Source organism: Cloeon dipterum, chromosome 3 (genome assembly GCF_949628265.1).
Source record: "Cloeon dipterum chromosome 3, ieCloDipt1.1, whole genome shotgun sequence".
In the NCBI taxonomy this organism is placed as follows: Eukaryota; Metazoa; Arthropoda; class Insecta; order Ephemeroptera; family Baetidae; genus Cloeon; species Cloeon dipterum.
In genome coordinates this window covers 18,385,076-18,407,572 of record NC_088788.1, presented here as the reverse complement: position 1 = coordinate 18,407,572, position 22,497 = coordinate 18,385,076, and the positions used below count along the sequence as shown (strand labels likewise).

Here is a 22,497-nt window from a genome sequence, read left to right as displayed (position 1 = left end):
AAGTTGAGTAATACACTTCTTCAACTACAATTTCCAAGGCCGATAAGAGTTTTTAATGTAGGGCGGAATATTGTGCTGCCGACTTTTCACATTTCCTTCCTATAAAAAATGTGACCCACGGTCTGCTGTTAAAGGCACTCAGGTCGGAGAACTGGTTTCTTGCACAATGTGCAGCCCAGCCAAGAAACGAGTCCAATATGCGCCAGCAAAAAAAAACGTCTTGCCGGGTGAAAAATTGTTAGCCAAGCCTGGGTATACGACCAGTTTTTATATGCAATTAATTTAAAGAGAGCGTATTCAAAGTACGCATATGTATTCGAATTCCGGTCAGCGCATTTGTTGTATACACGTCCCCAGGTACCACGCTGTCCCTTTACTTTTTCATGAGAGCAAAAAGCTGGTAGGATTGGATTTTCAGTTCAAGCCTGGTCAAACAGGAAAGGAATATCGAATATTCGCACAGAGCTGAAAAGTTGTTAATTGTCCAATTTAGGTTAGCTGTTTTTAATTTAATTCGGAATTACCCTAAATTGATCACCTATTTATTTAAATTGATGGCGCAAAAAAATTAAATTAAAAGACTCCTTTTGATTTTGAGGTGCAATTTTAAAAAGGAAATGAGTGAGGCCACTGATGATCTCTTCTCACAATCAGCATTAAAAATCGCGATTTTTCGCAACAGGAGACACAAAAAGGCGGACAGATGCATCTTTCGTCTTTTGTCCGCAAAGAAACAAATAAAGTCCGGCAAAATCCTTGATATAGGCCATTCTGTGGGAACCTTTTGTTTAGCGAAATGCGATTATGCCTAAGAGTCACCGTGAAGGTTGGATATAAAGAGCAAAAACTGCTTCTAATTGCACTCATGCTACCTCGCACTTATATTATTATTTTAATAGAGCCAGCAAGGATGGACATTTTTGCTCTAACCTCTTAAGCACAGTATTGGTACTAATTAATTTATATCTTAAGTTATAAAAATGAGCAACAAGTAAAAAATACAACGTCATTTCCGCCTCTAGCTGGTTGGTTTATTGTGTGACGCACATCGAAATTCGCGAAATCCGACGTCAATTTATCAAAGAAAAGAACGACGTGTGACTAAATATGCTGTGCCATTGTTGGGATTTCTTATGTTTTTGGACAAAGGTATGCAACTACAACAGTGTCAAGGTTTGCAACGTCCAATTCTCGAGCTATTCTATTTTGCTTTATACAGATTTTTAGATCACCACATTGCGATCTAACAATGATTTGCAGAACTAAATATTTTAAAATACAATGCTAGAGAAAAGAGGAAAAACAGTAACAACAAATTCTGCGAATGTGTTCTACTATTGAAGTAACTATATTGTAACTTTGTATTAGGTATGAAGGCCCTACGTCAATCACTATTTTTTCGTGGTAAAATTAAACTTGAACTTGCTCGCAAAATTTCAAAGCAGAACGTAAAAGAAAATAATGAAAGTTTTTTATCAATTGGGTATATTATAATCTATGAATATGGTTGCTTAATTAAGAAAATATAAATCTCCTTCAAAGCAATTCTATACGCAGCAAAAAATTTCTGCTATTACGTAAAATGTTCAATACACCTTTCCTGCATTTAAGGTGGATAACAGACCGAAGAATATGGTGTATATGTTGCGCAATGAACGCAGCCATAAAAATGAATTTTCTCATTCCCACGAAAATTGTTGAATTTCCATATCGCCTTGCGATCACAATGAAAGCAGTAGGCTTGGTGTACCTCGTAATTGGTGACACAACAATAAGACTGATAGACGATACTCCAGACGAACAGCTCAAAGGTGGCTGCAGGCGGTGGGTGGGGATACTCTCCTGGTGTCGGCCGCGGAGAGAGTGGAAATTGCTGACTGCTAAAATACTCAACAGCGAGGCAGAAAGGCATCAGTTCCGCACAAACTCCGGAGGATTTAACACCTCAGGAAGAAAATCGCTGTAGAACAAGTCAAGGTAGGTCTTACTTTAGGATGAGATTAACTTAGTCTAGAAAAGCTACAATTATTATTTATCATAGGAACCGACTCGACAGTTCTTTACTATTTTTATTTTTTACTCCTGTCAGAATTTTATTTCAGATCAATTTTGATTTATGTTTTATATTAAATAAGATCTGCGAATAATTAAATAATAATTTAAAGAGTTCGGTTTTCCTTTGTCTACTGATTTTGCCGGATTTCACTTATCAAAGCTTCGTGATGCAGCAACAAATTGAAAGAAACACATAATGCTCGTGTCGCGTTCAAGGATATCATTCGCGTTCTTTTGTCGCTGAAATGACGGATGTTGCATTCTGCACCCGCAAGAAAAGACAGTACCAAATCACCGTGAAATATTTGTGCATGCTCTGCGAAGGCCACCAAGGTGTGGTTCGCTCCCGCAATAAAAATCGAGAGAAAAAAACGATTGATAATTGCGTGTGTGCATAGCCTTCATTCTACTGACCACCGGCCTCTATTTTTTCTTCGTGAAAGTTTAAAAAATAATAACTCTGCAGACTCTTTTAGGAAAAATATACAGCTATTTGCATTAAAATTATTAATGTTTTAATTTAAAAAGCATCACAATTTCCGCAGGCAAAATACTAAGCAATAAAACTGAGAGAGTGAACTTTTTAGTGTGCATTAACCCGGCCTTGGTTGCCACAGTCGCTATTGTAGTGTTTTTATGCCACAAAAAAAGACTCTGCTGTGCTTCAACCCGTTCAAAATCAGGATTGCTTTAAGAGTTACAAAATTTCACCTCAAATTATATTTTCATTCAGCCTTTAATCGGACGAGTATGTGCCGTAATTTCCAGCCAATTTCGTTCAAGTAGTTATTACGCTCAAATTTAAATGTAGGTTACGCAGCATGTGCAAGGTGCAGAGCAGGCGTTGTCGCCGTTCCGAGCTAGTTAAGGAGTGCATGTGTGCGAATGCACGACGGGAATTGCCTAATGCCACGAAAAACGTTGTAAATCAATTTGGAATAATTCAACGTAGGAGCAAAAACTAGAGTGGTGCGTTGTGGCCAATCAAATTGGCCAAAATTGCCTTCTTTCAAAAGGTGTGTCAACTTTTTTATTCAATATAACAAGATGTGTCAGATTTAACCAAAAGTGATTGGCAAAAAAATGTAATTTTATCTCAATTAACGGGGATTTCGGAGACAAATTGTTCCAAGCAAAAAGTAGTGTCATTCAGCATTACTTCCAAGGCTACTTTTACGCTGACCTCACCAACCAAACCAGTTTTCCACTCGATATACCGTTGTTCACTATATCGCTTGAACGGATCTTGGATGATGAGGTCAATTTTGAAATTATCAGATGTCATATTTTGCAGAGCGCTTCAACTCGGAGAGAGTACTCTCCGTAATTATAACGAATAGGGACCATAAATTTAATCATCTAGCCACGCGAAACAGCGGCAACGACTGCTTTCATTTTTGTACATTGCCTTGCAGCTGATTTTAAAGGTTGGCGAGTGAAATTAACAGGTGCGGCGTCGATCACAATGGGTGCACGGTGCCTTCCCTCTCTTTGCAAACCGACTCAATATGGGCGATTAAATCTTTTTTAAAAAAGCCAGAATTAAGCCATTGTTAGTTCCAAAAGACGAGCGCTGATAATTAAAAAAAGCTACACAAACGCAATGCGTGTTATAATTATTACGTTTTTAATTAATTAGCGACGAGAAACGCGCACGCACACGTATTGTATAACGCGCTAACAATCGGCTTGTCTGTTATTGTAATAATATAGAAATCGGGCGTTGCTGCGAAGAAAAAATCCGGGTGCCTCTGTGGTTTTCACTTTCATCCTCGCTCGCCGAAACCAACTCAACTTTGATGTGTTTCCACAGGCGTTCTGACAGCCGGGTCCGACATGAGTAATCGGTTTTACCGTCGGAAGACCCTTTCTCTTGAGTGGGCCAAGCAAGCCAAACAATGTTCACATACTTTTCGCAGTAGACCAATTAGCAACGAAAAGGGTCATAGAGCGGTGTGTCAGAAATCAGAGGCGCCTGAGTTTTCAACTACCTTACACGGTTAGTTAATTAAGGAGTACGCGAAAAGACTTCCAGCTATTTATCACCCACTTCACGGAAATAACTTGTGAGAAAGCACACTAACTACTGAAGGCATGTTTCTGAAACATAAATAGCCCGCCGGCCCGAAAATTTTAATTCAGCACAATTCTAAAAATCGAGATTTTCCAGTAAAAAGCCTAAACCGTTTAAAACCGAGTATTTTACCCTAAAAATCATATGAAAGTTTTTGATTTTTTTATTTTGAAAAACTTTAGTAAAAATGCACTCTTCCTAACCATTAGCAATTAGAAAAATAGGAACAAGATTTATTTATTACTTTCAAAATTTCACGATGCAATTTTCATTCCTCGTATTTGCAACGTGACTATAATAAAGGATTTGCAAAGCTATTGAACAATTTGCTTTCTCTGTGGCCTATCAAAAAATCGCCAAAATACGACAGGCTTTGAACGCTTAATCAGCTGGCTTTATCAGTCCAATCCGCAAACTCATATTATTGACGCACAAATAAAATCAGATCACTTTCTCCTGGTTGCAGATTTGAAAGAAATTTCATTATGCGCGCGTGCTTGCTCTCACACGTAATCTACTCAATGGTCTCCTGCACTTCCACTTTCCTCGCTCGCTTGACTCGCGCGCGCGAGCAAAAAACGCACCTTGACATCTAAAAATCGGAGAGGAAGCGGCTAGTCGTGCGGAAAAAAGCGAATCGAATCGCGCTAACTCACTCCACGCAATTATGAGAATCTACGAATAATAATTTTACAGTTTGGGCCGAAGGGAAAGCTCTTTTCGATAATGCAGCGAATGCGTGAGAAAAAAGGAAGGACGAGAATTTAGGTGTCAACATGACTTGTCGGATTAACACGTCTTGAGTGGGTCATTTGCCTAAGGTGCGTGAGTTTCTGCAAGACTTTCAAAGCCGTAAAATAGAAATTTGCAGTACTTGCAAAAGCGCGTAACATTTTTATAAACATGCACCGTCTAGGCTAGGTTATGCAGCAGCAATTAAAACGTAGCATTCTCAGTGAAATTTTCTCACTTCATTAGAGCTGTGAAATAATTAGGCTCCTGATGGAATTTGCTAATGACGAAGTTTTCTCTCCAGGATCTGTTGAGAAATTCTCTCATTGAGACATTATAAGCTTATATTTTTGATTCGCTCAAAATTTTCTGTAGTTGAAAGGTGTGCTTGCTTCGATTGGAAGATCGCGAGGTGTAAGTTACTCGCTGTAAGTGGAACGAAACTCGTTATTTCGCTGCTGAAATGATTTGTTCCAATCCTTCTGTGCTCAACAGTTGTAATTGAGCTATTCCATTGAGGCACTGAGACGAATTATTCGCATGATAATACCCGTCTACCAGGAAACAGACTAAATGTTGGGGCCTTTGTCACCCTTTAAAATTAAAATTAGTGGGTCAGTCTCTGCAAGCCCACGTCGCAGTGTTGAAATTTGTTGGGAAGAGCTTGAGATTTATTTTTAGATTTGCCATTATTTTTGTATACTCTTCAGTTCAGAAAAAATGCTATTTTTATCAATGATTAAATACGAAATCTTAAATCTTATTTACGGCTGAGAATGATATTTTTTGACCGTAAAGATATACGCAGTGAGTTGCATTAGCTAAAATCTGAGCAATTTATTCTTGATCTTGACCGTATAATTAATTTGGACTCGTCATCGTGAAAACTCGCGTTTGTGGCGAAACGATTCGCACTAATGACAATTTTCGACTCTTTGTTGCAGCCATGCGGCTCTTCTTATCCCTGTCAGCAATTCTTTGCGCCGCCTCGGCGCAGCAATTCGGTGGCTTCTACGGCCAGCCTGCCGGTCCGGCAGTGCGTCCTTTGACCCAAACGTCGGGTTTCGGGCCGGCTCCCTCGGGAAGAGCCGCATCGCCCATCCAGCAGATGGCCAGCTGGACCTACCTTAACTTCGATGGCATCGACCCGAAGCGGACGGTGCCCGAAAACGGCGTGTTCACCGGCATTCAGGTCACCCCTGACCGCATCTTCCTGACGCTGCCGCGTTCTCGCGAAGGCGTGCCCGCCACCCTGACGTGGATGCCCAACACCGGGGTGCCCGTGGAAAACCAGCCGCTGCTGCCCTTCCCCGACTGGTCCTGGCAGCAGGGTCATTTGGACAACTGCAGCGGTTTGGTGTCCGTGTTCCGCTCGCGCATCGACAGTTGCGGCCGCCTCTGGGCGCTCGACTCAGGCGTGCTCACCCCCCTGGACGGCAGCCCCGTCGCCGCGTGCCCACCCCGCCTCGTGGCCTTCGACCTCAAGACCGGACTCGCCATACGCAGCGTCACTTTCCCTCCGCAGGTTCGTGCACATTTTCGTTTTTTTAATAAAAACACGCTTCATTTCACGCGTCGATTTTGGTGCTCCGAGGCGAGTGAAATTTCTTGTATTTAGCAGAGCGTGTTTCGATAATTAGTACCAGTCTGCTGGATGCGCCTTTTTGCACCGTTCTCAGCTTTATAGATAAAAAATATAATCGTTGTTTGTGCTAATATCACGACGTCAACGATTTTAAGGGCAGGAAATTATGAGTAATTTTGTAAAATAATTATTTCAAATATTTTTAGCTATAGGAAAAAAATGATGTGCAAAAAAGAATTATGGCTGTTATAATCTTGGAACATTTTCAACTCTATCTCTTAAATTTATTTCTGTTGGGTTTTCTCTTTCAGACTTAAGTGTTTTTCCCGCATTGCAAAGAGTTGGTTTCATTGCTATTTTTCAGATAATTTTTCTCATTTTTACATCTTAAAGCAAGAGTCCAGGAAATAAATATTTCAGCCCTAGAATTATTTTTAATTGAATCAATCATTCTTTTACTTTGAAATTGTCAGAAATATTCAAAACTCTTGGAAAAATAGTAAATGCCATATATTTAGGAAACGCACAAACTTAGAGTAAAATCAATCCACTCTTTCATTATGTAATTCAGTTTTTTTATCACTGTATTGGGCAATATTTCAGAATTCAGGTTAAACTCGACATTTTTTTAAATCAGCATAATCTAATTTTTTACCTCAAAGCATATGATATTAAAAATGATACCTTTTAAAATAATGGCAATAATTTATGCCATACAATTATGGCTGCTCAATGTCAGAGATGGCAAAAGGTGATTAATGAAGATTCGAAATGCGCCAGAAGAGCTCAACCGGTGCCGACTCGCACTAATGCTAGCTGGTTTCGCACTTTTCCGGCGGCCTTAGGGACAAATTTCAGGCGTTTCAATAAAAACCTTTGTTTGGAGACCATGTTCTTGATAGAAAATATTTTTGATTATGTCCGCAGGTGCTTCGTGAGCGCTCCCTGCTGACCACCCTCTCTCTGGACGAGGAATACTCATCGATCAGCAACTGCGAAAACATGTTTGTGTACATCTCAGACACCTCAGCTCCGGGCCTGATCATTTACGACCTGGGCCGCGACCTGACGTGGCGTTTCGAGCACCAGTCGCTGATGCCCGACCCTCAGCAGGCGACGTACACCATCGCTGGCGAGTCTTTCAACCTTGAGGACGGCGTGGTCGGCATGACCATCTCCAACCTTGGCCACGAACGCATGCTCTACTACCACCCTCTGGCCGGTCGCGCCCTCTACGCCGTGTCGACCAACGCCCTGAGAAACCCTGGCATCCCCTCACTGCCCGTCATCAAGGTTGGAGACAAGACCTCCCAGGGTGCTGGCCTTTTCGCCGACACCCATGGCGAAATCTATTTCAGTCCTTTGTCCGAAACGGCCATCGCCTCGTGGAACCCCAACACCGGCCTCCAGAGGATCCTGGCCGTGGACCCTGAGCGTCTGCAGTTCATCTCGGACATCACCGTCGACCAGCAGGGCTCGCTGTGGTTCGTGTCGAACCGTTTCCAGGCCTACTTCAACCGCAACTACAACCCCAGAGGCACCAACCTGCGCGTCATGCGCATCCCCTACGCCGCCAACGGGGCCCAGTTCAACGGCTTCAACGCGGCGCCTCTCGACCCTTTCTCTTTTTATAACAACAGGTTCATCAGGGACACCAAGAACAGCACCGCTGTGTTGTAAACATCGCGAATCGGCTTCATTATCACACACCACGACTAACAACCTAAGTGCGGGCGCGAAGGAAGTTCGTGCTGCAGAACATTTAAAATCTGTCCTCCTTTTTACTATTTAAATATCGCTCGCCACTTCCTTCGCTTCTCACACGATAGATCATTGGCACACATCACATAAAATTAACTCCGCATGCCACCCATAATTGTAAATAATTTCGCACACTCATCAACGCACGATCAACTTCACATTCACATCATCCAGCATAGTGTGTCTTGAAATGATTATCATCAGCCATATTGTGAAATCAAATAATCGCAAAATACTCACGCACTTTACATCATGTTTGAATGTTAAAACTCTGTACACCCTCAATTCAAAGTTTAACCTCTGCTCATAGCTGAAGTGTGATCCGCAATCCAACGTTATTTGTGTACTATGTCGAATGGTGTGCGAAAACCCGCAACGAAACTTGTGTGAGAGTTAATCAATGTGGACTATGTATGGTATCATTTTAAAGAATAGATTGAGAGACTGAAGAGTATACTGATTTCTTTTTTAATTTATACTTCTTGTAATAACAGGAAGATATTACAAGATACATTTTTTTCAATAAAGTCGGCGTTGTTAAAATTTTAAGATAAAAATAAATATGTAAAAGCACCAACATGACGATTTTTCTTTTATGATAAACACAATCAATACCACCATGCAATCGTTTTTGTCATTTGCATAATATAACGTATTGCAATAGCAAAGTCAGTAGCGCGTGAAAAAGAACTGCCCGTTGATATATAGACTGTGATAAACACATAGTCGCGGCATTCGCAATTAATTCAAACCTTCAGCATTGTGAGGCACACTCCTTTTATTTCTTTTTCAAGCGCAGCAGTTTTCACGACGAGATTATTAATGATGTATTATAGCGACAACAGAACGCACTTTTTGAATGCAAGGTCACATCCTGATGGATTTGCTGATAAGTTATTTATAAAAAATAAGAGCAAAAATTGAAGACCCCACAACATATTTTGCGCAAAACCCTCTCATTCTCTGCTGTAGGGTGAAAATAATTTAAAATTTTCATCCGTATGATTTAGTTTCCGCAACGCATTGCTCTCAATACTGAGAGTCAAGTTCTCTCAAATAAAGTCATTTAGGTCGCAAAGGCAAATTTACCTCCGTGGATTTAACTTTTTAAATCTGCCAAAAGCAGCCATTTTTTCACGTGTCTTTCACTTTCGCTCATGGATCCTCGTCCAGATGGATGCTCACTTGTTGCAATTTAATTTGCTGCTTCAGTTAAAATACAGATTATATTAAGGAAAGTCCTTCGTCAAGACATTTATTTCTTACCAAACGTTACAGTCGAATTAAATATATGTCGTGACTTCAAAAGAGATGATTACGAGGATGATGCAAGCATTACTTTTTTGTGTGGTCGTTGGTCGTCCCAGTCGCCTCCACGCAGGAGTGAACTTTCCGCTATTAAGGTGGAAATAAATCAAGGTGCCCAATGAGTCAATAAGAATTCAGGTCACTATAAGGCAATTTTCTTTGTGAGATGCTCTCTTAAGTATTAGTCACACACCAAATAAAATAATGTTTCTTTGAGTAAATAGCAGATCAAGGATTCTATTTTTTCGAATTTATTTTTCTTAATTAGCTTTTTTCTCCACCCCCACGACACGATATTAAGTAGAGTGCCAGGATTTTGACGCACGAGATCATGATTTATTCACAATCGACTTCCTGTGAGCATTTTGAAATATGATGCCAGCCGGCGATATATGCAAAGACCTGCCTCAAACTTTCTCCGCACTCGTAGGAGAGCACGTTAAATACCTCTTGGGCGTTATCGGAAAGTAAAAAGCCTTGTTTGGCGGAGGAGCTTGATAAAACAAACTAGTTCAGAGTAAAACGGGGCTTTCCGCGTGGCATATTGCACAAATCACCCATAAGAAGCGTCTCAGCTTGCTTGATTCCTATTTGTTAATAAAATATATATTTTATGCCGAAACTTTTGTAACGATCAATCTTGATTCTATTTCCTTGCAACTTTCCCAGTGTCACAACGTCACTCGTGCGTTTCTTAGAAAAGCGTGCACCCTGAGCGCGGTGGTTGTCGTGGCGACTGCGAAATATGGATTGTCTAAGCTCGCGACGCAGGCGCACGGAACGCAACCCGCACAACTCAGCTGCGGGCTTGCATATTCGCTTCCATGGGTCACTGACTGGTGAGTGAAAACCAAAATATTGCTATAATTTCGCCCAAACACAAGCACGTCACTAACAAGGAAGGAGAGCGAATTGCGAAATCCTCACTTGGAGGACCTGAAGGGTCAACAAAGCTCTTTCCGTGTGCACCTTTGTTTGCACCTTGCTGCGACAATGCGTTTTTTTGCGGCCGACCCGATGATACGTCAAAATTGAGCTTCCCATTAATTTAGAAAACTTTCACCTCGCTCCATTAACGATTGCACATGCTGAGCCGGATAATGGGAGCAATTTTTTGATCTGAGAAAGAACAGTTACGAAAATTAATCAGCGCAGAGTAAATATTAATTCTATTGTTGTTAGATTCCAATGAAGGCACAAGCACTCGAACTAGTCATAATTTGTATTTACTAATAAATGTGTGGCTTTCTATAGGCATATTTTATTTTTTGTATTAATGTATAAATTTCATGTTCAACTTAGAGTTTCGGCCCCCTGGTTATTCTCTTTTTAGCCCTCAGGGTCGAAACCAGTGGCCGAAACTAGTTGAGCAGGATATTTCTATATACAAACCAAAATCTATGAAAACAACAAATTTCTTTGGGGTTCTCACGCCCAAATCTCAGCTTCTAGTGGTCGCATTTTAAAAAAAAACTGCACACCAATAGACTAGTCTTGATCCCCCCCTAGAGATAATCTGTCACCCCTTCAACCCCTTTTTCACCTTAATTAACCTGATTCAGCAAAATTGCCGTATCCCTTTGTTGCTCTCAGAGATTATTGCTTAGAAATTTAGAACAGATTTCATTTCAACTAAAAATATAATTCTTTCATCAGGAGAAAAATAGTGTCCAGTCTTTCAAACCCCCTGAACCAGGGTGGAATTTTCGGCACGCAGAGCAGAGAAATTCGGCCACCAAGACTATGAACTCAGGATTCCCGAGAGCGGCTACCACCAGGCTGCCGCACCAGGACATAGAGCTCAACCTCGACCTGATCGAGACGATCCGAGCGGACACTTCCAATTGCTCATCGCCCGTCAGGACGACCATATTCGAAGGCTCCTGGATTTACCAGGTAGGCTCTAAACTCGATATTCCGTTCAGTATGCCGTGAGGGAAAACGCAAAGTGAAAATGACATCTATGCAAATCGACTCCAGGATGCGTTTCTATTTTATTTATTGCTTTGCAGGCAAGCAGCTCGCGGCCGCACATTCACTGTCACTTGCCAGCATTAATTGTAATAAAATATCGTTCACTGTTTGTTTATTCAAGTGCAATTATGATTTATGCATTGAAAGTACTCGTCGCTGCGAGCTGCTTTTTTGCAAGCCAAGTCTATACGTCCAGACGTCGTGGAGTGACAGATAGAAATTTCACTCAGATTGAGAGTCAAAGGGCCCGACTAATTATCTCACTAGTGCGCAAGGCGTGAAAAGAGGTCATGGAACGCGCGAGATGCACTTTCATGAAAATTTTCCATTATCGTGTGCCGCACGCAACGCCGATTGGCAAACTGCTTCCCCTGTAAAAATGCAACAACAATGGAACACTTGTTTTTAATAAATAGCATAATTGAGGTGGTATTTTGTGACTAGATTTCCTTAGGATAGGGATTGTACATATTGTCTGCGAGAACGCGGGTAGAAAAAGAGGGGATCGTTATAATTGGGCTTTGTTTTTTTGGTGACAATCCACCTTTTGAAACAAAAGAAAAAATAGCAAGTATTCACCAATTTTCATAAGAAGGTTATTAATTGTCACTGCCACTTTCTAATTGCCTATAATTTTTCTTTTCTAAGAATTTCATGCATCAAGATTCTCTTTGAATTAAAAAAATTCAATTCACAAAACCAAATTGACTCTACAATCAGCGTTTTTTTATGTTTTAAGCTGGAGTTTTGGTTTTATTTATATTTCGACTTTGAAAAAAACACCTATTTTTTGAAAAGGTTCCTGAGATACTAGCTCAAAAAACTAAAAAACCATCAAACTGACCCCTTTCGATTCTATGAATTGACAAAATTATTGATTTACAATTCCAACGAGAACGCGGGTAGAAAAAGGGGGGATCGTTATAATTGGGCTTTGTTTTTTTGGTGACAATCCACCTTTTGAAACAAAAGAAAAAATAGCAAGTATTCACCAATTTTCATAAGAAGGTTATTAATTGTCACTGCCACTTTCTAATTGCCTATAATTTTTCTTTTCTAAGAATTTCATGCATCAAGATTCTCTTTGAATTAAAAAAATTCAATTCACAAAACCAAATTGACTCTACAATCAGCGTTTTTTTATGTTTTAAGCTTGAGTTTTGGTTTTATTTATATTTCGACGTTGAAAAAAACACCTAGTATTTTTTGAAAAGGTTCCTGAGATACTAGCTCAAAAAACTACAAAAACCATCAAACTGACCCCTTTCGATTCTATGAATTGACAAAATTATTGATTTACAATTCCAACGTATGTCTTCTTGTTTCGTGATTTTACGTTGTGGAACCATTTTTAACTAGCGTAATTTGAGGTTACATGCAATAATCATTAAAAATTATCTGTCTGACTGTTTCGTGTCTAAAACAAAGAGACCTTAATAAAGTGTGCACAGAAAATCAATAAATACAATTCAGCATATTTCGATTTGTCCGTTATAACTCCACATCATAATTTTCCTTCTCAACCTATATGTATAATACAATAAAACGTGCAATGCTACATTTTAGCATCAATTACAGGGTTTGTCTAACATTCGCAGATAAAATCTAACAAAAGCTATTTACATAAATACTTCCTTATAGAGATTTTTGTTTCAAGAGATTTCTTTTTTAGGGCTATAGCCTTTAGCTTAAATAATTGGAAAGAAGTGAGGATTGGGACACATGTGTCCAAGTGAAAGAGTTAGTTAGGCAAATGCAAAGAGCGCGCGAGGAAAGGTTCCGAAAGCGCGCCGATCCAACTTGGTCACGACTGTCACGGTGCTGCATGACTCGCCTGCTCTTGCTCATGGGCACCGGCTCCTTCGTTTCCACTTTATATGTACTATTACACTATTTGTATTGTTTTCCTCCAGTGCACACACGGTCGGTCGACACTCGCGGGGAGTGGCGTGTGCGCGGCTGAAAAACATCCCGTGCTGGCGGACTGACATTTAGAAATTCGCAAAGAACGCCGATCGGTATATAGTATATTATGTATTGTATAATTGAATTGCGCGAGCGTGATGAAGCAGATTAAGCGCTTGCTGTTGATGCAGGCGGCGATGTATTTAGCGCAGTGCACGAGCTAATTTATCAATCATTTTGATTTCTGCTTCGAGAGCATTGTTTGATTAGGCCTTCGGGAAACCAGGACAAAAGGGCCGAAAGTTCAAACCAATTTGCTTTGAAACGATAATTATAGATAGGCTTATGTAAAATAAAGTAGTGAAATATGTGAAGAAAATCGAAAGAAAATGACATTTTATTCGTGTCCACTGGTTTGAGAAACCTACAAGGCCAGTTAACAAGCGAGTTAAATGGGTAATAATCCTGGTTTATAGAATTTAGGGCGGATATAAATTTTTCTGCTCCAGCGGATCGCATTCTAATAGCTGTGCGTACGATATTGAAAGCAGAGATTACTATCTCTCGCGCTCAATGTTACTAGTTCGCTTTGTACAGGCCGCACTCTAAACAACATAACACATCTTGTTCATGTGCGCCGAACTGAATTATTATTCTGCGGCACGATATTTGAAAGGAGGAGGGCGGTGCATATATTAGACGACATTGAGAAACAAATATACTATTGAGTGCATGGGATCTATATACAATATAAAGTCGACATTCTCTTTGTTTGGCGTCGTCTGCAGCAAAATGGCAATTAAAATGCGCACGTATCTCGGTTGCTGCAGGCGATTGTAAAGGCAATAGGTTTTATTAGAGGAATTTATTAGCATGCAGAAGAATAGAATATTAAACAGATGTTTAAATTTTATATGAAAAATATCTTTGTTGATGAATAATTATAACATATAATGATTTGTTAATTTTTGACTGGTCCTAAACTGAAATTTATTTTAATATTGGAAAAATACCCAAGTTGGAAGTGGATATTTAACATTTGCTTGAGGTTCAAGAGAAGAAATTTAAAAAATTGTGCAAGGAGAACAATCACAGGGCCACTTGGAGCACTGCTTTAATTAACGCAAAATAAGCCTAACGGCTCGGAACTAATCTACATCCGTAATTTTTTCTATAATATTTAAAAGCAGATTAGCATTGAGTGAATTATGCATAATAATATTATGTGTATTAGTTTGTAACGGTCAGACAAAAGCCTCGAAAATCGGAGCAGCGCGTCTTGCGAAAACATTCATACACATGAACTTTGCATCAAATTTATAATTCGTGATGTTTTTGTGTTGCATTACGCTCGGCTGACCTGAATACTTCGCGTGAGGCAACTCAACGTGCAGCACTGTTGATGTGTTTACCTTTTTGAGTGCAACATAAATGTCGCTTCCTGGCAATGAGTAATGATCTTGGAGAATAGAAAATTAAATTTAGCCAATTTTTAATAATTTCAATTACATCAGCATGATCTTGGAACCCTTTTGCTTTTAAAAGGTAATTTTCATTAAATTATAATCAAATTGAAGCACAAGAACAATTCTAACAACGCGCAGAAGTTTGTGTGTTGAAAATATATATATTAAAAAAAGCAAAATTTAAAATGAGGGTAAAAGTTGTACACGTGGGAACTTTAATGAATTAATTAATTTATCTAAAAACCTCATGTTTTTTGAGGGAAACCATGATCAAAGATTTTATCAGCAGAATAATTTATTAATTTAATTATTAAAAAAATTTAATTTCAGCAAAACAGCCGTGACCACCTGACGCCCCCAACGACCCCGAGTCCAGATGACTTCCTGCCGCACCCGATCAAGATAAACGGCATCGGTCACTGCGCCCTGCACACCCCTCTTCCGCCCCCTCCGAAACCACCCCTGAAGGGCATCCCCGATAAGCCGTCCTTCCTGCACCTGCAGCAGGGCAGACAGAAGCTGATCGTTGGCTCAATCATTTTCGTCTGCCTGGCCCTCTTTCTGGGGGTTGGCCTGCCTTTCGCGCTCGACCTGAGGGCGTCCCGGCTGCTCGAGGCGCGTTTGCAGGTCGTCCAGCGCATCCTGAGCGACGCACCGCTCGTCGACGGACACAACGACCTGGCGTGGAACCTTCGCCGGCGCAGGCAGAACAAGTTGTTTGACTTCAAGTTCAATTCCGACCTCAAGGGTGACCCTTCGTGGACTGGAGGAACACTTTGGTCACAAACCGACCTGAATCGGATGCAGAAGGGCCTCGTCTCGGCACAGGTTAGACATTTGTGGAAATTTTCGGGATTTAAACCTATGTTTCAAGCAGGAGTATTAGTATGATTTTAGTATATTCAATTTTTTTGCGCCATCCAAAATCAGTATTTTTACAATAAAAGGCTCAAGTTTACGAGCCAAATTAGGTCGCTTTTGCTGTGCAATCTCGAAATTTATCGAAAGGCAAGAGTGCAGCAGAGTGTACCTTCTTATTGAGAGTACGTTTGAAAACATATGTTAATTAATTTACATTTATCTAAATATTTTCCAATTTATTTCAAATGTTTGAAATTTTTCTGGTGTTGATTTTTCTGTGGTTTAAACTTTTTCTTGGATTGGCATAAAATTAATGTAATATCAAAAAAATTTTCTTAGTTTGAAGATTTTAAGTTTATCTTTGTATTAACACGTTTTGAAATAAAATGATTGTAAGATTTCAAACGGATTTCAGTTTTGGTCAGCATACGTTCCGTGCGGCTCCCAATACTTGGACTCCGTGCAGCTCACTCTGGAGCAAATCGACGTAATAATAAGACTGGTGGAAAAGTATCCCAAACATTTGCAGATGGCTACGACTGCAGAAGGTATAAATTAAATGATATATTTTAATGATTTTATGGTGTGTTGTCACTTTCGAAGAAAGTTTTAATGATCAATAAAAATAGGAGTTGCAAGGAGGAACTCACGAATTTAGTAATAATTGAAATTATTCATTTCTTTAGAAATCGAAAGCGCGCATCGTGCAGGAAAAATTGCCAGTCTGATCGGAGTCGAAGGTGGGCACTCATTAGGCAGCTCGCTGGCTATTCTGAGGACCCTCTACCAATTAGGCGTCCGCTACCTGACCCTAACTCACGCTTGCAATACCCCGTGGTGAGTAAATAATTTTGAAACAATTCTTGGGCAGTGTTAAAAGGTTCGAGAAAATATGTTTTAATTTGGCCCTGTTAAATAGGGTCGAAATGCTAACAGATGATTTAAAATAAAATGAGTATTAGTCATCATGCTGTAAATATATTATTATATGCTGAATTAAAATAGAAAAAAACTGGCAAAAAATGGCTCATTTCTAGGTTTGAAAAAAAATTGCTCGTTTTGCGAGGTTTTCCAAAATACAAATGCATTGTAGATAGTAGATCATATTAAATATTTGTTGTAAATGTTGGATGACCAAAATATGAAATTAAAAAAATAACTCAATTAGCAATAGCAGAATAATAAATGCATAACAATTTTATAATCTCTGTAAGTGTAAACCACAAAATTGTTTTTCTAATTTATGCGCAGTTATTATTTAGCATAGAAAAATTGACGAAACCTACTAATTTCAATCCAAAGATGTAAATTAATTTAAAATGAATGACAGGGCCGATTCCTCTATGGTGGACGAGGCGACCCTGGGACACAAAAGCAGCGTCCAGGATGAAGATGAGCCGCCATTGATGCCACTCTCCGACCACGACGGCCTTTCCGACTTTGGGAAGGTTTGTTGAAAATAAGTTAAAACGACAAGTGGCCAGATCTAATGATTCAATTGCCCAGCTGGTGATTCAAGAAATGAATAGGTTGGGAATGATGGTGGATTTGTCACACGTTTCGGCGCGAACAATGGACGCCGCGATCAAAGTCACGAAAGCGCCGGTCATCTTTTCGCACTCGGGCGCGCAGGCGATTTGCAATTCGACTCGAAACGTTCCAGACTCGATTTTGAGCAAATTGGTGGGTATTAGATGAGACAATGCTGTTGTGATTAGAAAATTCTAATTCCGTCGTCCACTTCCTCTGCAGGCTCTCAACGGGGGAATAGTGATGGTTAGCTTTTTCAATCAGTTCCTCAACTGCAAGGAAAAGGCCACTCTCAAAGATGTAATTGGTGAGTTAATTCGATCGGCGCTAGCCGGAGAGGCGAAAGTTGGCATTGGCACGCCAGTTAACGCACGGCAATGGATTTTATCAAGATGATTAATTTTAATTAGAGTTGCATATCGAGGTTAATGTTTTATAAAATTTGGAGCTTTGGACAAAAATTTTTGGAGCTTTTTAAGCCGTGCGACGTCAGAAAAATCACAATTTTAGTCGTGGTTATTTTTCATTTTGAGTATTTACGAATCGCTTTGTTTGTGTTCATGTCTAGTTATTAAATTTTGCACGATATTGTGATGAAAGAACGGATGCACGCCTCTGACCGAGGAAATTTAAATTTTTTATAGCTCACATTAATCACATCAGGAACATGGCAGGCGTGAATCACGTCGGGCTTGGTGCTGGATTTGACGGCATTACGCAGTAAGTAGCGAGCTCATAAATATTTTTGTAATTTAAAGTAACAATTTTCTTGAAAATAAATCATGAAGCTAAAAAACACATTTTCTTCTTCAGAGCTTTAAAGTTCATTGCGTTGTTGACTAGTAAAAATTTCTTAATTTTTCTCAATCAGAGATTGAAAAAAATATATGATAGACATAAAAGCAACCCGTTAAATAATATTTCTGATGAAAACAGCTGTAAAAATTTTCGGACTTGAAAAAATCAAGCACTGCTCAGCTTTGGCTATCTCAAATTTAAACATTTTTGTTTCTGTCGATTTCTGCCCGGATTTTTTTTAAAACATTTGACCCGAGTTACCTTGACCTACGAAGTTGGTCAGTGGGTCAAGATATTAAGTATTAAATTAATAAATATTTAGTACCTGAATTTTGAATTTTCCTCGATCACCCAAAATAATAATCGCATTTTGAAAAATCAAAAAAATAAATGGAAATTTTCAGGTCTGTTCTGTAGGTCTAATAGGGCAACACTTTCACCAAATTAAATTAAAATACGTGAGCCATTCCAACGAAGTTCCTACAGAGTCTGGATCTATTGTCCTAGATTAATTAAGCGTTTTGGAAATTTAAAAAACCTCTTAAACCTATTTCCACTGGAAGAAAAACTTCCCCCTTTGTTTTACTAGTCTATAATAAAAAGTATTTTTATAATTCAGAGTTCCTGAAGGTCTTGAGGATGTGTCAAAGTACCCAATGTTGCTGGCAGAATTGGCTCGTGACCGGAGATGGAGCGCCGAGGACATTAAAAAGCTAGCTGGTGGCAATCTTGTTCGAGTCATGAGAGAGACAGCAAGGGTTCGTGCGCTTTTGCATATTGTTTATCACATCACACGATGAATAAAAAGAAAAATTATTCACTAAGCAGATATAGCTGTGCGAGATAAACTCTTTTATTTCTGCTTTCAGATTCGCGGTGATATGGAGCGAGCCAAAATCGCGCCGCACGAAGAGTGGATTTCCATGGAGGATTTGGACGAGAAGACCTACTGCAGATTCCCAGGGATTTGAATAATTAGCTACACTCCAAAGTCATCTACTCTTCAGCACAATAATTTAATTGCTAAGTTAAAATTAAGGCTAAAAGTGAGATGGACACGTTGATGGTGCGCAATTAAATAATGTGTGGCCAATATTGTTTTTGTATTGGAAGAGCAGTGAGAAAATTATGAAAGTAGCGAAATATTGTAAACCAAACGGGAATAGATTTTTCAATGCAATATTAGCAAAATTTCATAGATATAATTTTATGAAAGTACAAAAAAAATTTGCAGATATGTGGAAAGGTCAATAAGAGGAGTTTGATGAGGCTGTCTGCTGAATATAGAAATAATGAGGATGATAAAATTTGACATGCCCAAAAAAATAAATTTGAAATTTAGCACCTGATTCTCTTATTGAGTTTTAAATTTATTGAAAAACAAAAAAATAATGCACAAAGGTTGGTAAATTTAAGAAATTAGAATTTTAAAATTAGTCATCCTGAGTATAAAAATCAATTCAATTTTTTTTTACCTTTAAATTTCTAGAAAAGTTACACCTTTATCTGAGTTAAAGCTTTAATTTAGTAATTTACTTCCTTTTATGAGCTCAAAAGCACCGGGAAAAATGACGAGAAATGAAGAATAAACCATTGCCCTGAAGTTTTGGCTCTGAGCAAATATTTTACAAATTTAGGAAAAATCATTGCCGACAAATTTGTATTAATTTAATACATATTATTAATAGTCCAAATCTCAGTGTGTGATTAATAAATTAAACACGAAAGAAAATTATTTTGTTAATTGATCATGATGTAGGATGTAGGTCGTTTGCCTTGTTGGTTAAACCCATTTCTAAGTTCATCCCCCGACCCCTTAACCTGAAGGGAGAAACGATGATTTTAATGATTTTCCTGATCTCTCTCTCCCGACCGACCGACCGCGACACGTGTAAACAAATTATTATAAGCAGCAGAATTTGATAAATATTTTCAGAATATTACACGTAATTTGTTTTTCGAAAGCAAGAACACATTCATAAACACACATTTCATATAGCAGAGGATTAATTGAAACGGATATAAAAGGGATATTTCACAGTTGTTACTCTCGTAAAATCAACTCGCGCGTGCTCTCGCCATGGCAGACCCTCATGATTTATTTAATACAGTCCAGATGGGACCAGGTCAAACATAATTGTGAGATTAAAATCCAAGTGATCGCTAAAAAGTTGGGTATTCTGCTCAGTCCAAATTTCAGGATCGAAAATCTTCTTGACTTGAGTGAGCATAATATTTCATCATTGACCATGTATGTATTTGCGTTGTTAAAACAACACAAATGAATTTAATTACCGTGCTTAAGTGTTTATATATAGGATTAGAAAATTGATACAGCTCTTTTTATTGGTCTTCCAATAATGCCTATTATGCAGCTCCCGACCAGCTTATGAAGGTTTTGAATGACCTGTTGTCGACGGAGTGCAACAAGCTCTTGAGATATCACGAGGAAATGAATATCCTGATGGTTCCTGCCTTAGAAATTTCTCTTAGGATGGGACTAAAATCCGTCGATTTAACTGCATATCTTTCATATTCTCCAATTGAACTGAAATATCATTACTTTAAATCGGTAATTACTGAAAACTTGTTTTAGAAATTTGATTTTTATAATTCTTACATTTGATCTGTCAGGCAGTGGTGCAGTTGTTTGAAATTGCTCCCAACATCGAAGAGCTGAAGATAACAAGCAAGAAAAGCAGTGACAACAGATTTCCTGATATTCCTGTGGACACTGAGTTACTTCAAGCGCTCGGTAGATTAGTACAGCTAAAACTTCTTCAAATAGATGAATTGTGCAACCTTAACGGGCTCGATGACCTATTTCAACTTGGCGAGCACCTAAAAGAACTACAATTTATCAGCGTTTGTTTCCCCAGCGGTTTTGCTGACATTGACTTCGATGAAAAACAAATAGTTGAAAAAATGAAAAAGAGCTTACCAAATCTGAAAGTTTTTATCTACAACGCATACGCAGGTTATCACTGGAGGCGTTTGTTAATAGACCATCTCCCGAACTTGCAAGTCATTGAAAACTACGCAAGTGAGCTTTGTTCCAAGCATGACTACAACTCTTTGGCTCATCTGGACCCAGAACGTCGTGGAACGTCAAACCTGCGCCAATTGTTGGTGGATTTTTCCGAAGAGAGTATAAGTGAAAGCATTCACTTGGCATTTCCTCATGTCAGTCATTTATGGGTGAGATATACGCACACTTATAAAATATTTATCGCTAATCTAGGTCTGTCCCACAAAAATTTCACATTTTTCAGATCTATTGGTATGAAAAGATTATCCGCGATAAAGACATCCAGTGGCAAGCTTTGTTAAAATTTACCCAAATTGAGAGTCTGGAAATTGTCGAATTTCCACTGCCTGTATTGAAATGCTTCTTGGACAAATATGGATCAAATCTACTGGCACTTAGCATTATCCAATATAGCACAGAAGTTATTGATGAATCCATGCTGTCCTTCCAACAGATTTTTACTGCCTGCCCAAAGTTGGAGAAACTTCAACTTCACACGATCGCAATTGGTACTGAGCCTATAACCTTTTTCTCTCATCTTCAAGAAGTAAAATTAGGTTATTATAGTTGCTATTGTTGGTGAGTACTTCAATCAAAAATATCGCTCATTTTAAAACTAAAATTTTGTCTGGTCCCAAATGCAGCGCTCCTGCGGATTTACCCAATATTCTGAGCGCACCCGATCTGCAGAAGGTGACATTGTATGCCGATGAATTTAGTGTGAAGGACCTTAAGATGCTAAAACCATCAGTTATCGAAAAGAAGGTTCTGCGAAAACTCAAAACTCTCATCATCCAAATGAGGATAAATTCCTGGAGTAGACTCACTAATGTCGCTGTTGTCGAACATTTCAAAGAACTCATGGAATTGATTAAATGCGCCGCCGGTAGTCTGCATCAACTTACTCACGTGAAATTTTACATGAATTATTACCCAAGTGAGTACTCTATTGTGGCAAAAAGTCTAAGGGACGGAAAAAAAGATACTGGACAAATGCCAGGCGTTTCATACTTTTTTAGTGACATGCAACAAGATATTTCTGAGGATGCATACAGTTGGTTTATTGATGAAGAACTCATCAGCATTCTTGACCACTTCCAATAACAGTATGAACTTTGGCTGCACGTACAGTACACAATGAATTACAGAATTGTACATATAGACAAAAGTGTTATGTTTATGATCCAAAAAATAAAGTATAAAATAAAAATTCTTGAGTTAAACTTCAAAAATTCATAAATGATTCTATATAGTGCCATCAAAATGAAAATCATCAAACAGTTTGAGCTCTTACATGAACCTTTTTGAAAGAAGGTGAAAAGACCAAAAGGAGGTAAGGATTTCATTGAAATAATAGTTTAGACTATTTAGCCATAAGATAGCACATATTTTAGATTGCAGTTGGAAAAGGCATAACTTA

The 22,497-nt window shown here is 38.9% G+C and overlaps 2 protein-coding genes across 2 annotated transcripts; both read left to right on the top strand.

Moving 5' to 3' along the window:
- Positions 1 to 1,833: 1,833 nt before the first annotated feature.
- On the top strand, positions 1,834 to 8,784 carry LOC135939887 (protein yellow-like). The gene is made up of 3 exons (XM_065484492.1): positions 1,834 to 1,977; positions 5,806 to 6,386; positions 7,374 to 8,784. The coding sequence occupies exons 2-3, from the start codon at positions 5,808 to 5,810 to the stop codon at positions 8,124 to 8,126; spliced, it is 1,332 nt and encodes a 443-aa protein (XP_065340564.1). The 5' UTR covers positions 1,834 to 1,977; positions 5,806 to 5,807; the 3' UTR covers positions 8,127 to 8,784.
- Positions 8,785 to 10,273: 1,489 nt separating this feature from the next.
- On the top strand, positions 10,274 to 22,309 carry LOC135940178 (dipeptidase 1-like). The gene is made up of 14 exons (XM_065484966.1): positions 10,274 to 10,354; positions 11,172 to 11,411; positions 15,191 to 15,688; positions 16,137 to 16,269; positions 16,408 to 16,558; positions 17,052 to 17,169; positions 17,228 to 17,404; positions 17,474 to 17,558; positions 17,896 to 17,971; positions 18,669 to 18,807; positions 18,919 to 20,621; positions 20,684 to 21,247; positions 21,322 to 21,656; positions 21,722 to 22,309. The coding sequence occupies exons 2-11, from the start codon at positions 11,259 to 11,261 to the stop codon at positions 19,018 to 19,020; spliced, it is 1,632 nt and encodes a 543-aa protein (XP_065341038.1). The 5' UTR covers positions 10,274 to 10,354; positions 11,172 to 11,258; the 3' UTR covers positions 19,021 to 20,621; positions 20,684 to 21,247; positions 21,322 to 21,656; positions 21,722 to 22,309.
- Positions 22,310 to 22,497: the final 188 nt, after the last annotated feature.

Bases quoted from the DNA above. Each gene is read 5' to 3' on its own strand.
- LOC135939887 (XM_065484492.1), top strand. From the start codon at position 5,808: ATGCGGCTCTTCTTATCCCTGTCAGCAATTCTTTGCGCCGCCTCGGCG. The intron at 6,387-7,373 runs GTTCGTGCACAT...TTATGTCCGCAG, and splicing joins GCGTCACTTTCCCTCCGCAG to GTGCTTCGTGAGCGCTCCCT.
- LOC135940178 (XM_065484966.1), top strand. From the start codon at position 11,259: ATGAACTCAGGATTCCCGAGAGCGGCTACCACCAGGCTGCCGCACCAG. The intron at 16,270-16,407 runs GTATAAATTAAA...TCATTTCTTTAG, and splicing joins GATGGCTACGACTGCAGAAG to AAATCGAAAGCGCGCATCGT. The intron at 16,559-17,051 runs GTGAGTAAATAA...AATGAATGACAG, and splicing joins CACGCTTGCAATACCCCGTG to GGCCGATTCCTCTATGGTGG.